Source organism: Oncorhynchus tshawytscha, linkage group LG19 (assembly GCF_018296145.1).
Source record: "Oncorhynchus tshawytscha isolate Ot180627B linkage group LG19, Otsh_v2.0, whole genome shotgun sequence".
Taxonomy (NCBI): domain Eukaryota; kingdom Metazoa; phylum Chordata; class Actinopteri; order Salmoniformes; family Salmonidae; genus Oncorhynchus; species Oncorhynchus tshawytscha.
The window spans coordinates 43,229,410-43,247,987 of NC_056447.1; the positions used below are offsets into that span (position 1 = coordinate 43,229,410).

General features: G+C 41.2%; 1 protein-coding gene across 4 annotated transcripts in view; it reads right to left on the reverse strand.

The window, feature by feature from the left end:
- kiaa1549la (KIAA1549-like a) overlaps positions 1–18,578 on the reverse strand; it is a 45,352-nt gene that overhangs the window by 15,365 nt on the left and 11,409 nt on the right. For 2 of the 4 annotated variants that reach the window (XM_042301713.1, XM_042301711.1), the window contains exons 5-16: positions 16,178–16,400; positions 15,907–16,040; positions 15,634–15,802; positions 12,551–12,610; positions 11,924–12,084; positions 11,277–11,448; positions 10,474–10,634; positions 10,220–10,255; positions 6,801–6,991; positions 2,826–2,953; positions 931–1,058; positions 433–647 (exon numbers count right to left, since the gene is read on the reverse strand). In XM_042301713.1, coding sequence (XP_042157647.1) covers positions 433–647; positions 931–1,058; positions 2,826–2,953; positions 6,801–6,991; positions 10,220–10,255; positions 10,474–10,634; positions 11,277–11,448; positions 11,924–12,084; positions 12,551–12,610; positions 15,634–15,802; positions 15,907–16,040; positions 16,178–16,400 — 1,778 coding nt within the window. The remainder of the gene's footprint in view (positions 1–432; positions 648–930; positions 1,059–2,825; positions 2,954–6,800; positions 6,992–10,219; positions 10,256–10,473; positions 10,635–11,276; positions 11,449–11,923; positions 12,085–12,550; positions 12,611–15,633; positions 15,803–15,906; positions 16,041–16,177; positions 16,401–18,578) is intronic. The other 2 variants (XM_042301712.1, XM_042301714.1) reach the window with 2 other exon arrangements.

Below are 18,578 nucleotides of genomic sequence, written 5' to 3' on the forward strand. Positions count from 1 at the left end.
CAACTGTACATAGGATGAGCCTGGACTAGAATACAGTATATACGGTGTACATATAAAGTGGGGGAAACAGTGCGTAAACATTATTAAAGTGACTAGTGTTCAATACATAAGTTGTTATATGATTGTAAACAAACTTGATGCTTGGCATCCCCCTGCAAAAGATTTTGTCACATTAACCATGTCCCGGTGCTGTAGTCACCGGTACATGTAGGCATTCTGAAAAGTCACTTTTAAACCAGTGGATCTGTTTACGTTGAACACCCACTGAACACCCGCTGAACACCCGCTGAACACCCACTGAACACCCACTGAACACCCACTGAACGCCCACTGAACGCCCACTCAAACATGAAAGCAATTCTTCCTGTATGTCTCTTGGCATACTACATAATGTGGATGCAAAAAGAGGCATGTGTCTGTCTGCTCCCCCACCTCCTGATGTGGCATCCTGCATAGGATGCCCTCTTCTCCTCAGCAGTCATTGGCTCCTTGGCATTCTCATGCCTGCTGTGCCTCTCTCTGGGGTTGAATGGGTGGATGCCATTGTCTGTAACAGGGAAATCACAGTAGCCTTTTCTGTTGGCTTTCTGCCGTTGTTTGTTCCTGTAGTGTTCGATGTCGGACTTCTGCTTGAGCCCCACATTTGCCTGTAGACGAAGTAATTTGTATTACATTAGTATTGATTCTAGTTTGACATTACTTGGTATTTGAAGTAAACGTGGTGAGGTATCTACTGAGGTCCCTCTTCTCTATAAAGAAACAATCGGTTCCAAATCCATTCCTACTTCCCATTGGCCCAAACCCTTAGATGTCTGCAGAAATATAGTTCCACTTCGACACTGCTTTGACAGTACACATCCAGAACATTCATCTTTAGAATCTTCATCTGGCAGACACAATGTAACCAGCAGCCTGGGGGTGGTGTCTCACCTCCCCATTGAGGACGACTGAGTCCTGGCTGTGACTGGAGGAGGATGGGTAGGAGTATGTGGGCTGGGCCGCCATTGGCTTGATGGTGATGAGTCGCAGTGAGCCAGTGTGGTCCTCATAGGGATCTGCTGGGATGAGAGGACATTGCTAATTAGCACAGCGCTAGCTAGCCCAGCTATGACTGATACTGCTGTGAGCACTTCACTGACGTCATATGGCGGTTGGCTACAGTGGGGTTAATGGTGTATTCGTCTCTCATCAGCACCAATCAAACAGAGCAGATGTTGTTCTAGGTTAACTGCTTCAGTGCTCAGATCACTCTGCATATACTGTAGACGTGGGGAAAGTATTCATGTATGAAAACTAGAAAATATAGGAGATGGCTTATACCCAAGGGAAAGTAAATGGCATTCTAAATGTACGTCTAAGGTCTTGAGAGGGAAATAATACAATCACTCATTTTCTACTTCCCCCGAGGAATTTGCCGTTATAATAAGTTAATATGTATACTACGTTATAATACGTTAATATGTATACTACGTTATAATAAGTTAATATGTATACTACGTTATAATACGTTAATATGTATACTACGTTATAATAAGTTAATATGTATACTACGTTATAATACGTTAATATGTATACTACGTTATAATACGTTAATATGTATACTACGTTATAATACGTTAATATGTATACTACGCTATAATACGTTAATATGTATACTACGTTATAATACGTTAATATGTATACTACGTTATAATAAGTTAATATATATACTACGTTATAATACGTTAATATGTATACTACGTTATAATACGTTAATATGTATACTACGTTATAATAAGTTAATATATATACTACGTTATAATACGTTAATATGTATACTACGTTATAATACGTTAATATGTATACTACGTTATAATACGTTAATATGTATACTACGTTATAATACGTTAATATGTATACTACGTTATAATACGTTAATATGTATACTATGTTATAATACGTTAATATGTATACTACGTTATAATAAGTTAATATGTATACTACGTTATAATACGTTAATATGTATACTACGTTATAATACGTTAATATGTATACTACGTTATAATAAGTTAATATGTATACTACGTTATAATACATTAATATGTATACTACGTTATAATACGTTAATATGTATACTACGTTATAATACATCTCACCAATAAATGTTGGGTAACCATTGCTAGACGGTTGAAAATGAAAGCTTTCTTGATGCCACAGTAACAACATTGACTGGACATTGTCTCAACATAATTTCTGAAATTGAGACGCTTACTGTAATGCAGTGTGTAATCTAACCTTGAGATATTAAGGCATATCAATCATCATAGACAACTTCCAAATAACAATGGAAACATTGTGTAAAAATGCAATTCTACCAGACTGTCACCTTTCATTTGATGCATCCAGTAAGGTAAATATCTGAAGTTCAAGAACAATGAGGACTTTCAGTGGCTGCCACTGTATCATCCTTTTATCATTCATCAGACCCTTCCTCACATCCCCACTCACACTGCCTGAGTGTTACAGCTACTGCAGTTAGATAGGAGGGAAATAGAAAGATACTTGTGTGTGTGTATGTGTCTGTGTGTTTCCATGGTGCATACTGTGTGTGTGTGTGTGTGTGTGTGCACTGCATGCATCCCTGCATATACAGTAAGTGCTTATTTTCATTTACAATTCATTAGCTCTCTCTAATGGCCGTATGGTGTACCAAGCCTGTGTGAGGACACAATATTGTGGTGGGCAGCAGTAGGGACAAGCAGCAGTAGGGACAAGCAGCAGTAGGGACAAGCAGCAGTAGGGACAAGCAGCAGTAGCCGGAGTATGGCCTCTGTCCTCTCTCTCACCGTTCCTCTTGTGTAGTAGATCCTCCTTGGCGCTGTTCTGTACCGCAGGCCTCCGTACCATCGAGCTCTTGCCCGTGTTGAGTTTCCCGGATTCATTGCTTGTAACTGAGCCGTCCTCGCTTGGCAACCTGCCGCAGGTAACCATAGCAACAGAGGCAGGCAGTGGTAAGCTTTGTGCATACAGTATTATCCAAGGGTAATGCTGCTATCACACAGCCCCCTGGCCAGTTCTAACCTGTGAAATCTGACTGCAGTATGTGACAGACAGGATTGGTAGGTTACTTTTTAAACATAATCCATTAAAGTTACCATAGTTACCTGCCCAAAATGTGTAATCAGTAACAACTTTTGGATTAACCAAACTCAGTAATGTTACTTTTAGATTACAGCATTAGAAGACAACAAAAATAATCCTTTAAACACATTTGGTGCTTCATCATAGTGGTTTCAGACTCGATCAGGTGGAACAAAATTAAACTGGCACCTTTTTTCAATGATGAATTGAATGTCATTGAGAAAACAGAAAAGGTTTCATGTCTTTTTTCGCAAACATAATCATCTAGTTTTTCAAAAGTATCTGTAATCTGATTGCAATATTTTTTCATGGTAACGCATCTGATTACAGTTAGTTTTTTTGCAATGGGATTACATATAACATGTCACTGTTCAACCCTGGTGACAGAGACACCGATAAAGGCTGTGTTCTATCTAAAGCTATGTGCTTCACAACAAGGCCACAGGCTGGAACAGTGAGAGATACTATCTTAATTTCAAACTACCCTCCCCTGGTATCTTTTCAGGTGTAACCAACAGACTGACACCAGTGACTAACACAGGAGCCTGATGTTATGTCAGATAAGACAGCTAGGAACACACACACCCATTATGTCAGCTCATATCGACATTGCTCTTCAGAATGTTTCTATCAGATTATTCTTAATCCCTCATGGACAGACTACTTAAACATAATCGAGCATCTGACCAAATACGTGATTTTAGTTCTGGGTTAAACAAGATTAGATTATTCTAAGGGTGTAATGCATTCAGAAATACTAAATGGAATCAGCATTCGCAATCATGAGGCTTCTATAATGAGGTACAGTTCCACTCCTGTGATACATGGTCAGACAGAGAGAGGGAAGAGAGAGAGAGGGAGAGGGAGGGGGAGAGAGAGAGAACAGATTGAGGATGCATGTATTCCTGTTAACCTGAGCCCAGAGGAACACTGAATCAAACATGGCCCTGGAAGGATCTCTCCAGGCTGTGTAGCTCACTCACTCCATGTTCAGTGTTCAGCCTCTATTCACTTTACACCACTATGTCTCTCTCCATGCCCAGTGTTCAGCCTCTATTCACTTTACACCACTATGTCTCTCTCCATGCCCAGTGTTCAGCCTCTATTCACTTTACACCACTATGTCTCTCTCCATGCCCAGTGTTCAGCCTCTATTCACTTTACACCACTATGTCTCTCTCCATGCCCAGTGTTCAGCCTCTATTCACTTTACACCACTATGTCTCTCTCCATGCCCAGTGTTCAGCCTCTATTCACTTTACACCACTATGCCCAGTGTTCAGTCTCTATTCACTTTACACCACTATGTCTCTCTCCATGCCCAGTGTTCAGTCTCTATTCACTTTACACCACCATGTCTCTCTCCATGCCCAGTGTTCAGCCTCTATTCACTTCACACCACTATGTCTCTCTCCATGTCCAGTGTTCAGTCTCTATTCACTTTACACCACTATGTCTCTCTCCATGCCGTGTTCAGCCTCTATTCACTTTACAACACTATGTCTCTCTCCATGTCCAGTGTTCAGTCTCTATTCACTTTACACCACTATGTCTCTCTCCATGTCCAGTGTTCAGTCTCTTCACTTTACAACACTATGTCTCTCTCCATGTTCAGTGTTCAGTCTCTTCACTTTACACCACTGTCTCTCTCCATGCCCAGTGTTCAGTCTCTTCACTTTACAACACTATGTCTCTCTCCATGCCCAGTGTTCAGTGTCTTCACTTTACACCACTATGTCTCTCTCCGTGCCCAGTGTTCAGTCTCTATTCACTTTACACCACTATGTCTCTCTCCATGCCCAGTGTTCAGCCTCTTCACTTTACACCACTATGTCTCTTTCCATGCCCAGTGTTCAGCCTCTATTCACTTTACACCAGTGTTCAGCCTCTTCATTTTTATGTCTCTTTCCATGCCCAGTGTTCAGCCTCTATTCACTTTACAACACTATGTCTGTCTCCATGTTCAGTGTTCAGCCTCAATTCACTTTACACCAATTCATGCCCAGTGTTTTATTCACTTTACAACACTGTCTCTCTCCATGCCCAGTGTTCAGCCTCTTCACTTTACACCACTATCTCCATGCCCAGTGTTCAGTCTCTATTCACTTTACAACACTGTCTCTCTCCATGCCCAGTGTTCAGCCTCTTCACTTTACACCACTATGTCTCTCTCCATGCCCAGTGTTCAGCCTCTATTCACTTTACACCACTATGTCTCTCTCCATGCCCAGTGTCAGTTCAGCCTCCATGCCCAGTGTTCACTTTACACCACATGCCCAGTGTTCAGCCTCTATTCACTTTACACCACTCTCTCCATGCCCAGTGTTCAGCCTCTATTCACTTTACACCACTATGTCTCTCTCCATGCCCAGTGTTCAGCCTCTATTCACTTTACACCACTATGTCTCTCTCCATGTCCAGTCTCTCTCCATGCCCAGTGTTCAGTCTCTTCACTTTACAACACTATGTCTCTCTCCATGCCCAGTGTTCAGTCTCTTCACTTTACAACACTATGTCTCTCTCCATGCCCAGTGTTCAGTCTCTTCACTTTACAACACTATGTCTCTCTCCATGCCCAGTGTTCAGTCTCTTCACTTTACAACACTATGTCTCTCTCCATGCCCAGTGTTCAGCCTCTATTCACTTTACACCACCATGTGTGTTTACCGACTGCTTGTTTTACCAATTATTATTCTCAGCACCTTTTCAAAGGCGTTTTATGCTTTAATCATCACACTGCACAGCTGTGTGTTTTGTAGCCTTTTGAAGCCTTGCTAATCTCAGTCTGAATGAGCCCTGCGGTCCATCCAAAGAGTGACTGGAATAGCAGCCGCTGCAGCAGACCTGGGTTCACATAATATTTAAAATAATACTTTATTGGTGTTTGATTGAGCTTGACTGGGTTTAAAGGACCAATAGAATAGTTAAAAAACTGCCACCCCCACCCCCCAAATCTGGTACTCCAGGCAGGCTAGAGAGCAAATACTCAAAGCATTGGAGATATTTCCAATGCTATTTGAACCCAGTTCTACACTGCAGTGCCTTCAAAACCCAATGATCATTGTAGCAGACTCGTGTCACACCTCCAGCTTGGCAGCAGTAAATATTAAAAAACCCAAGTGGGTCTAAATCAGCCAAAGATAGGGGAGATCTACTACATTTGACAGCTGTAAGACAATGACTTATGTCTTGGGCAGGGTCAATAAATAAAAAAATCAAGGCTTTGGTGGTCTGTAAAGGTCTCTGTGTTAAAATGAGAATTTGAATGCGTGGGAAATTCAAAGAAAAGAAGGCTCAAAACAGCAGCAAAAGCTTGGCTTTGTCTTCTAGACTAGAGGAAAGACAGCAGGCTCTATCCGTTTTGTGGCACGGCAATAACACATTCATGACTCATGTTTTGTAACAACATTTTAGCTTTCTATTGCCTAAACTGAGTGATAGACGGCTACGAATCGCGCAATTGGCAACACCAAGGCAAACTGTAAGCCAGTCAACATGAGCAGATTTAAGCAGATTCTATGCAATCTGTCCAAGACTGTAATACTTATTGTGAATTTTCCTTGACTTAAAGTATTGGCACAAACAAATCCAAATGTTGTCTGGTAATCTATAGTAAACAGGGATCAATCTTCATAGAGATCCTATAATTCGGTTTCTATTTCAATCGGCGTTCTTCTTACCCTTTGTGGATGATGTCAGCAGAAGGGGGTCTTTTAGAAGCGGTCCCATCCGGGTGCACCTTCCTGTCCAATGACAATGGGGCATCTCTCACCGGGAGGCCCAGGACCAGCGTCTCCTTGGTAACAGAGATGGTCTCCTCACCTTGCTGATGGCCCATATGCTTCTTGGCATAGTCAAATCCCTGCACAGGCTGGGGTAGAGAAGGTTGGGAAAGGGTTTACGATTATATATGGTAAAGTAAAGGAGTGCTTTAAGAGAATGACATTTCATTTACAGACAAGGTAAATGAGCAGTCGGCTCGGTGAGCTCTGTTTTCTCTCAGTCAGCAAGTAAAGACAGAATGGGATTCTACTAAATGTTAAACAAAACATCTAATGGCACCTTTGAAGTTGAGATGTATTGGAGGAAAGACATGAAAAATGTAATTGGTTCATGATTTATATTTTTTTATGTCTGCAAGGTCTAGGCAGTTTCTCTGTATAACCAAATTACTCTAATTTCATGAAGCCTCTCAGGTTTGTAAAACAGCAAAAAGGAGCATCACAGTGCAGATATTATTTTTGGAAAACAAAATACATAAATACATTATATTCAATGTATTTCTACTTGAGTGCATGTGTGGATACGAAGGGAAAATATAACTGCACACAGCTTTAATAATTAAAGAGTCTCAGTGACATCAAGTGTATTATGACACATAGTTGCAGCACACAGCTAAATAGGAGAGAAATCGATACACTGTACCAGGCAGTCATCTTCACCTCATCCTGAGGTTAGTGATATTTCACAACAGTGAGTCTGGCAGAAGTCATGTATAGAGACACTATGGCTTCATCATATTGGACATTCACAGAGGGGGATGTTTCAACAGATGAACCTTAAAGGCTGAACTCAACACAGATATTTTTTACTGGCAAGAGGCAGGCCTCTCTGTCCACTAGATTCCGTTGACTTTCTAAATGGTCACCTTTCAACTGCCCAGTCTGATAAAGACATGGAGTTGGTCCAGGACTCTGCACAAGGCTGTCATTCTCTGTGATGAATTTGACAAATGGGCAATTCCACACCAGAAGGAGCGGAAAATATTTTTTATATCTCAGATCGTTCTGGCAATTCTCACATAGAAACTTATTTGGAAAAAATGATAAAGAAAATCATGATAAAGTGGTTATTTTAGGCCCTTTTCAGACCTACTGTTCTAGGGTGGTGCCTTCTGTAAGACCCTATGATCTGTGAACCGTACATGATACAGACAACATCTTGGTGCCATTTATATTATTATACTCCTTATAGTGTGCTCTAAAATATGGAGTATGTCTAGATTCTTCACTTATTCAATATTACAAATATCAATATCACAAAACTACCCTTCTTGATTTAGCTTGTTTCTGACATTTTGTTTGTAACAAAATACTCTTCAAACAGGTCAAATTTCCAGACTGACTCTCTGGTCCTTTTAATGATTTTATATATAGATATTGACATTATAGGTCATTAACCAATCACAGCACAACTTTAGGATTGCACATTCTGAAAGTCACATGCAGAGGGAGTTCCCGTTTCCATTCACTGTATTGGTGGTGTTCATAAAATAGATCATACCTTCCGAATTAGCAGAGAGCCCACTCTGGAAATGTGATGTACTTGTAGAGTATATTGTTCCAAACAATATGTCTTAAAATAAGCTAAATTAATAGGGGTCATTTTGAGATATTAATATGAATATGTTTAATGTGGAATAAATTCATGTGAAATGTTTATATTTCAGAATCAAGACGTACTCCATGTTTAAGAACATAAGGAGTATAATGACATCAAGATGTTGCCTGTATCATGTACGGTTTACAGATCATAGGGACTAACAGGAGGCATGTATAGGTCCACGTTCATCATGATAAAACAAATAAAGAAATGGTGGTACAAATGTTAAAAACATGTCAAAAATCCTTCCTCCTAATGAAGTTTCTATGTGAGAATTGCCAGAACAATCTGGGTTACCCAAAATATTTTCCGCTCCTACTGGCGTGGAATCGCCCAAAAACGGATTCTGTGTTTTGACTTGGGCTCATTCAGTGTACTGATGGAGTCACGGGACAGAGGGGGACAGGTTTGATAAAACCCACATGTAAAAATAAAAAATAAAAAAATGAATGGTAGAACCTCTCTGAACAACTAAATTATGATTGATATGATTTTCTCTTCATTGCATGAAGACACATGATGGACTATACCACATAGTGAATTTGGAGAGCAATGAAATAGATTCACATATTTCCTGCAAAAGCACACATGCAGACTGAAGCCATGCCATTGATTTGCAGCTTGACGTTGTTGTCCCACTTTGATGGATAATTGTGTGCTGTGGGCTAGAGGTTCATGAAGCCCACTATCTCCCTAGTGGGTTAGGCTCTGCTTGATATTCTGTCTTCATTCCCAGAACGTTTGGACACCAACACATTACACTGCAACAAACTGCAAATATGTGCAGTGGAGTAGTGGAGCCAAAGATTTCAACTCAACCCATTTACCACGTCCTTTAGCATATCGCCACAAGCTATTCATAAACCAAATCATTCTAAGAATATTTATCTCAGTAGTTGCGCATGCGTGCCACATCTCTGGTCAGAAAGGGAAAGACCGAACAATTGGCCTTACAGCGCCATGCGTGAATCTCCCAATTTAGCAACGCTTTAAATCATTTATGTCACATTCAAAACAACCCAGTGACATTTAATGTTTACCAACAGTTTGACAAACCTTGAAGCACTGCACTCTGAAATGTAAATACAGTAAGTAGACACTATGCTAATAGAAACAGGCCTTGTTTCTGGGAGAGAAGTCCTATCCTACTATCCTATTTGTACTAATCATGTGTATCTCTGACCTTGTCCTACAACATAATCTGGAGCTAGTGCTCCTCGTTTCCCATCCAAAAATATGCCTTAGTACATCTGTCTCTCTGGGGGGAGTGATGATGGAATGACGTTGAGAAATAACACGAAAATCAGCCAACTTTCTCTGCTGCTTCATGAGTGCATGTTGTGAAACGACGGGGTACATGATGAATCTGAAATGTTTAGGGTAGGGGATCTTGTTTATGCTCCTCCACATTATCTCTATGAATCAAAATGGCACCATATTTAATCCAGTAACAACATTACTGATGGCTTGGATTCCACCATGAAACCACTAGCTGGTATGAGATGAGACTGGATGAGAAGACGCCTGGTGGATAAGAATCATTACTATGCATTTGAAAGGAACAGGGATGTATAGAATGGCCCATTGATCATAGACGGTGAGCCCTGGTGAGACCCCTCCATCCCATTGATTTCCCCTAGGCACTGCCAACAAAGGAGGGATGTCCTCTCCCAAGCACAGCCACATGCATTTACTGACAATAACACTCAGTCAATACCTGGTGGTGATAACTGCCCTCCCTCCGATAGGACGTCTAAACAAGAAGACAATTAAAGGGACATTTAGCTGAGGATTCGATTCCAGCACATTAACCATCTGGATTCTCATTTCGCTCCCCATAATGCTCATTGAGCATCCATCACCATTGGCTATAAGTAATTGAGCGAACACAAGATAAAGTGCCAAGACTTGCCCAGATGTGACATTTCTCTGAATTGCACATTAAGATGTTAAGAGATATGTAAAGTTCACCTTAGAGCGTGTTTTGAAGCTCCTGAAAGCGCCCGTCTTGAAGATGACCCTGTTCCTCTTGCACAGGATGGCGGTGACCATGACAACAACAACCATCACCAGGGCAACAGGCGTCAGCACGGCCATGATCCACAGATTGGCCGGCGGGACCTTTACCACAGCTGTCGGAAATCATGGAGATAAAAAAGATACACCACCCACCCACACCAACTATCAATATGTGTTATTGTTTGCAATCATTACGTCATTATTGAGGCACTTAGCTATTCAACAGTCTATGAGACAGATACACTGAGTAGACAAAACATTAAGGACACCTTCCTAATATTGAGTTGCAGCCCCCCACCTTGGACTCTACAAGGTGTCAAAAGCTTTCCACAGTGAAGCTGGCCCATGTTGACTCCAATGTTTCCCACGGTTGTGTCAAGTTGGCTGGATGTCCTTTCAGTGGTGGACCATTATTAATACAAACGGAAAACTGAAGATTCACCCTGAATGGCACACATACTGTACACCACCCTGTCTCCTCCATTTCATCTACACTGATTGAAGTGGATATCAATAACAAGTGATATCAATAAGGGATCATAGCTTTCACCTGGTCAGTCTATGTCATGGAAAGAGCAGGTGTTCTTAATGTTTTGTGCACTCACTGTATATGTGTTTCAGTTTGAGCAAAACAAAAATATACTGCAATTACTTGTGTGCATCCATCTGTGTGACTGACTGAAAAGTTAGTTCTATACACGTCATCTAAGATCATAATGTTACAGCTGTTTGGTAAAGATGTGGAGATAACCTACGATCGGCTTGGCGCTGGATAAAGTAGCCCAGGGTTAGAGCCATGGTTTGGGAATCCAAGGTACTGAGAGTCTTGGCTGCAGTGGTGCCAGTTATGGGGGCACCGTTCAGTTGGGCATAGTAGGTCATTTCGGCAGGATTCTTTGGCCCAGGGAGCCGACGAATACCAACCATCTAAACAAGAACAACACAAATTGGTGGATTCAGTGCTGTCATATTGCATAAAAGAGCTATTACAATAATAAGACTGATGTTATCTGAAGGGGCAAACACTTGAAAATAACAGCACTCCGGGACCACACGTGGGATTAATATGAATCAGTGGAAATAATCTGATTTTATTATAGATCAAATGTTTTATGTCCATAATACATCATAACGGTTTAATCAAGGGCTGTGATTAAAGCTTGCCATAAAGCAGGGGGGTGTTAAATGGAAGAGATCAACATCCATTACATGAGCTCTCTCCCCCTCATAAAACCTGATCATCTGTGACTTTACATAAAACAATTCATCTGTGGCAAAACATAAACGAGAGAATAGAAATTCTGTGGGTCTTCAAAAAATTGTGAAACTCTGGCAAGTCAACATAAAACAGAGGTTGTTTATCGGGGAGTGAGCATGCAACCCGTGTGTGTGCCCACCTCACCTGGACGGTGTAGTCCCCAACAGTGGTGGCCCTTCTAAAGCGGCTCCCCTGGCTCCCCTGACGCCCAGCCACCAAAAACAGCTCAGCCAGCCGCTGCTCCATTAAACTAGCAAAGCTCTGATAATTCCTCTCCAGAGATGAGCTGTCAACATCCTGAATTACTGCAGAGCAGTGGAGTACACACAGAGAGAGAGAGAGAGAGAGAGAGAGGAGAGAGAGAGAGAGAGGTAAGAGGACAAGAGAGGAGATGAAGAGGTGGGATAGGGACAGTGGAGGACAAAGAGGTATGGTTATTCATCCCTCAATTTAAAACCTGTAAGTCCCATTATATTGTCAGGCTGACCTTGGCACACTGTGGTTTCATCATGACAGTAGCAGAAAGGTACAGGGAGAGGCTAAAGCTAATTTAGAGATCTTTCACAAAAGAAAGCCTCCTTCACACTGAGCTCTGATCCGATGTGATCTTTCAGAAGCAGATGTCCGGAATCTCTAAATAATGCAGCAATAGCATTCAGAGGGGAAAGAGGAGCTCAGATATGTTGGGGGAAAACTGTACACAACACACAGCATTAGAGCGAAGCATTAACTAACTAGCAGTTAGTGAAAATCAATGACACGTTTAATTACCTGTGATCACCCAGTAGTGCTTGGTGGCAGTGGATGTATTGAGGTTGTAGTATTCTAGTGCTGTGGAGGAAGAGGGGGGAGAGAGATGGAGACAGAGTGAACAAATACACACACACACACACACAGAGAGACAGCGAGAGAGAGATAGAGGGTGCCAGGCTGCATGCCTGATAAATTCCACATTTTCTGTCCTATTATGCAGCTGGCTGGAGGCCAGCAGGGATGTTGCCTCTGACTTTGCAGTGGCACCTTATCCCTCATAACTCTGTTTGACACTCTGTAATCATGTACGAACGAGCCTTGAATATTCAAATGGTAAAGGATTCATTTGGATCCTGAGGTAGTGTGTAAATATAAATAGAATGTTATCTGATCTTCCCTTCATGATAAAATTACCCATTATGTGAAGTAAAACACCCAGTAGGTGATGCAAATGATTGAAGTAGAGCATGAAGTAAACTAGTCAGTCTCCTCTCTGCACAACAACAAGATACTGGATGACAGTAAATGCAAGCAGCCATAACTTCTCCTTTGTAAATGAGTTCAACATCTGATTATCAGTACTCTGCAGGTATAATGAAATCAAGACAGCATACATTTTCATGTTCAGAACACACACTCATGAAGTGGATTATTTATATTGAATTTCATTCAAATTTCAACAATCTTCAGGTTATGGAATTGAAATTGAATAAGACTGTTTGGACTAGAGGTCGACCGATTAATCGGAATGGCCGATTAATTAGGGCCGATTTCAGGTTTTCATAACTATCGGAAATCTGTATTTTTGGACGCCGGAGTCTCTTTTTTTTTTTTTTTACACCTTTATTTAACTAGGCAAGTCAGTCAAGAACACATTCTTATTTTCAATGACGGCCTAGGAACAGTGGGTTAACTACCTTGTTCAGGGGCAGAACGACAGATTTGTACCTTCTCAGCTCTGGGATTCAATCTTGCAACCTTACGGTTAACTAGTCCAACACTCTAACCACCTGCCTCTCATTGCACTACACAAGGAGACTGCCTGTTACACGAATGCAGTAGAAGCCAAGGTAAGTTGCTAGCTAGCATTAAACTTATCTTATAAAAAAACAATCAATCAATCAATCATAATCACGAGTTAACTGCACATGGTTGATGATATTACTAGTTTATCTAGCGTGTCCTGTGTTGCATGTAATCGATGCAACGCAGGGGGGTGATTTAACAAAAGCGCATTATCGAAAAAAGCACAATCGTTGCACGACTATCTAACCATAAACACTGATGCCTTTCTTAAAATCAATACACAGAAGTATATATTTTTAAACCTGCATATTTAGCTAAAAGAAATCCAGGTTAGCAGGCAATATTAACCAGGTGAAATTGTGTCACTTCTCTTGCGTTCATTGCACGCAGAGTCAGGGTATATGCAACAGTTTGGGCAACCTGGCTCATTGCGAACTAATTTGCCAGAATTTTACGTAATTATGACATAACATTGAAGGTTGTACATTGTAACAAGAATATTTAGACTTAGGGATGCCACCCGTTAGATAACATACCGAACTGTTCCGTATTTCACTGAAATAATAAACTTTTTGTTTTCGAAATTATAGTTTCCGGATTCGACCATATTAATGACCAAAGGCTCGTATTTCTGTGTGTTATTATGTTATAATTAAGTCTATGATTTGATATTTGATAGAGCAGTCTGACAGAGCGATGGTAGGCAGCAGCAGGCTCGTAATCATTCATTCAAACAGCACTTTAGTGCGTTTTGCCAGCAGCTCTTCGCAAGCACAGCGCTGTTTATGACTTCAAGCCTATCAGCCTAATGGCTGGTGTAACCGATGTGAAATGGCTAGCTAGTTAGCGAGGTGTGCGCTAATAGCGTTTCAAACGTCACTCGCTCTGAGACTTGGAGTGGTTGTTCCCCTTGCTCTGCAAGGGCCGCGGCTTTTGTGGAGCGATGGGTAATGCTGCTTCGAGTGTGGCTGTTGTCGATGTGTTCCTAGTTCGAGCCCAGGTAGGGGTGAGGAGAGGGACGGAAGCTATACTGTTACACTGGCAATACTAAAGTGCCTATAAGAACATCCAATAGTCAAAGGTATATGAAATACAAATGGTATAGAGAGAAATAGTCCTATAAATACTATATTAACTACAACCTAAAACTTCTTCCCTGAGAATATTGAAGACTCATGTTAAAAGGAACCACCAACTTTCATATGTTCTCATGTTCTGAGCAAGGAACTCAAACGTTAGCTTTTTTACATGGCACATATTGCTCTTTTACTTCCCCAACACTGTGTTTTTGCATTATTTAAACCAAATTGAACATGTTTAATTATTTATTTGAGGCTAAATAGATTGATGTATTATATTAAGTTAAAATAAGTGTTCATTCAGTATTGTTGTAATTGTCATTATTACAAATAAAAAATATTAAAAACAAGTCTGATTAATCGGTATCGGCTTTTTTTGGTCCTCCAATAATCGGTATCGGCGTTGAAAAATCAGAATCGGTCGACCTCTAGTTTGGACTGTTTGAATTATAATATAAATGTAAAAACATATATAAATATTTGGAATTTAATTGGAATTCAATATTTGTACATTTCCCGGGTTAATGGAATTAATGCACTTGGTTTAAAAATGGACCGCAGGATTAGTTTGAAATCATTTCAATTTGTATTTCTATATTTCCAGTATAGCTAGATAGTCTGAACAGCGACATGGACAGCCAGAAAAGCCTGAGGGAATTCAATTAGATTGGAAATTGAGGAATTGTTGGAGATAATATTGAACATGGAATTGAAATCTTGGAATTTAACTAACATTATAATTGAGACTAATTGAATTATCTCTGAATTAAAATACTGACCTGGAATTTGAGTTGAATTAAATGGAATTTACAGGTAGAGCGAATTGATTTATAATTTAATTTGTGGAATTAACCTCAACCCTAGCTATCGTTGAAGGACAATATCGCTGAAGGATATGACATCAATATTCATGTATCAGAAAATGAATAAATAAGGAGAAAAAGCCAGGCAAAACATGCCACTCAAACCCTTCCCATGATGCAGTGGGGCACTTACGCTCAGCAATGATGAGGGGCGGGAAGAAGAGGAAGTAGCCCACCAGCTCTGCGGTCAGCTGATTCAGGAGACCGCTGGAGACGGTTCCATTCAGGATCGCGGCCTGGTTCTTGACCACATAGACCAGAGATACGGCAGGAGAGCCAATCACTTGGGAGGTGCTCTGGATCTGAACAAACACAGACAAAACCAGACATGTTGAAGTAAATACAACGCTCTAAACAACTATGCTAATTGTGTGTTATTGAATATGATCCCAAGTCATAAATGTACCTCAACAGAAAGCCCGCTGTAAGATTCCATCACTTTGTCCTGAGCTTCCTCAAACGCATTCTCCAGCCGTTGTTCCATCATCTGAACAAAACTGCAGGAGTTGATGCGGTCCGCTGGACCTACGAACCTGAGAACTAAAAACAGCAGAGCACCAATCAATATACCAGCACAGCACATTCAGTTACAGTACACAACAGCACAGTACAACATTGTCTACAATCATGGTCACATCATCCAGCAGTGTCACTGTGTTGTTCCTGATGCGCCATACCTGTTTTGAGCTGCAGATGGACACTGAGGCTAGGGGCCCAGGGGGCCACAGGGAGCAGAACAGCCATCACCAGAGGACTGTGCTGCCGGATGTCTGCTAGCACTTTGTCAAAACCATAAGCCTTCACTGTCTCCACCACCACAGATGCGATGTAGACCATTTTCCCACTGGCTACATAGTACCCAAGGGTGACATTATGAGGGCTGCAGAGATCCCGTTCAATCTGAGAAGTGAAAACATGTAGTTAATATCTTGATCGCTATCGTTAACAGACAATACGATGGCAATGGTCAAGGCTAGCGTCTCTGGTCCTTTGTAGTACCACCCACTCCTCATCAGTCTCTACCAGTATGTGTTAGGTAGCTATCCACAGACACACTAACTATACAGCTGGTGTTTGTGATGTCTCCCGCTGATCACCTCCAGGCTCACTAATAATACATGGGTTCTGATGGGGAGAGGAGAAGAGGCCTTGGATAGAGTAGCAGCCACTGAATCACACCCCAGACAGACTGACAGATAGACAGACAGCACAGGCAGGAAATCAATGGACTTAAACTTGAGTCAGCCATCAGTTAGACAGAGAGAGAGAGAAAGAGAGACCAAGACAGGGAGAGATGAGACAGAGGACTGAGAGTCAGAGAGAAACAGAGAGAAACACACAGAGAATAAAACACAGGGACAAACAGAGAGAAACACACAGAGAATAAAACACAGGGAGAAACAGAGAGAAACACACAGAGCGAAACAGAGAATAAAACACAGGGAGAAACAGAGAGAAACACACAGAGCGAAACAGAGAATAAAACACAGGGAGAAACAGAGAGAAACACAGAGCGAAACAGAGAATAAAACACAGATAGAAACAGAGAATAAAACACAGGGAGAAACACAGATAGAAACAGAGAATAAAACACAGATAGAAACAGAGAATAAAACACAGGGAGAAACAGAGAAAAACACAGAGAGAAACAGAGAATAAAACACAGAGAGAAACAGAGAATAAAACACAGAGAGAAACATAGAATAAAACACAGAGAGAAACACACAGGGAGAAACAGAGAGAGAATATGACAGAGACACACAGAATCAGACAAAGAGAATCAGACAGAGAGAAACATACAGAGAGAATATGACAGACACACAGAATCAGACAGAGAGGAACAGACAGAGAGAAACAGAGAGAACGAGAGCTGAATAATGGACATTTCCGAAGAGGAAACGCTGGTAATAATGAGTTGTAGTCATTCAGCTGGTAGGGTCCATAAGAGTCTTTCTCTTCACATACTCTTAACAGCCTCTATAATGCAAAGCCTATCCACAATTCAAGAGACCATTTATTATCTTATTGAAATCCTTTTATCATTAGTCACTTCAGTCTCTGCTATCACAGTGAGAGATTGGACTCCATGAATAATAGGGTGAAGAGGAGAGGAAGAATAAGTCAACACACTCACTATGGTTCCTTTAGAAGTGGCCATCTCAACATTCGTAACAGTTAAGAGCGTTGGGCCAGTAACCAAAAGGTCGCTGGTTTCGAATCCCCGAGACGACTAGGTGAATTTTTTTGTTGTTGAAGTGCCCTTGAGCAAGGCAGTTCACCCTAATTGCTCCAGGGTCGCCTTTAATAATAGCTGACTCCTGGCCGTGACCCCACACTCCAAGGGTGTCTCAGGAGGAGTGGGATATGCAAAAATAATAATTAGAACTAATACCAAATGCTTTTCCAACAGCGCAAAGATGGATGATGCAATATTTGAACGGGACTATGGCACATACTATATTTGATGTACACTACCGTTCAAAAGTTTGGGGTCACTTAGAAATGTCCTTGTTTTTGAAAGATCAAAATAACATCAAATTGATCAGAAATACAGTGCAGACATTGTTAATGTTGTATTTGAGAAACAGGCACCTCACAATCCTCAACTGGCAGCTTCATTAAATAGTACCCGCAAAACACCAGTCTCAACAGCAACAATGAAGTCCGACTCCGGGATGCTGGTCTTCTAGGCAGAGTTGCAAAGAAAAAGCCATATGTCAGAATGGCCAATAAAAAGAAAAGATTAAGATGGGAAAAAGAACACAGACACTGTACAGAGGAACTCTGCCTAGAAGGCCAGCATACGGAGTCGCCTCTTCACTGTTGACATTCAGACTGGTGTTTTGCGGGTACTATTTAATGAAGCTGTCAGTTGAGGACTTGTGAGGTGTCTGTTTCTCAAACTAGACACTCTAATGTACTTGTCCTCTTGCTCAGTTTTTCACTGGGGCCTCCCACTCCTCTTTCTATTCTGGTTAGAGACCGTTTGTTCTGTTCTGTGAAAGGAGTAGTGCACAGCGTTGTACGGGATCTTCAGTTTCTTGGAAATTTCTCACTTTGGAATAGCCTTCATTTCTC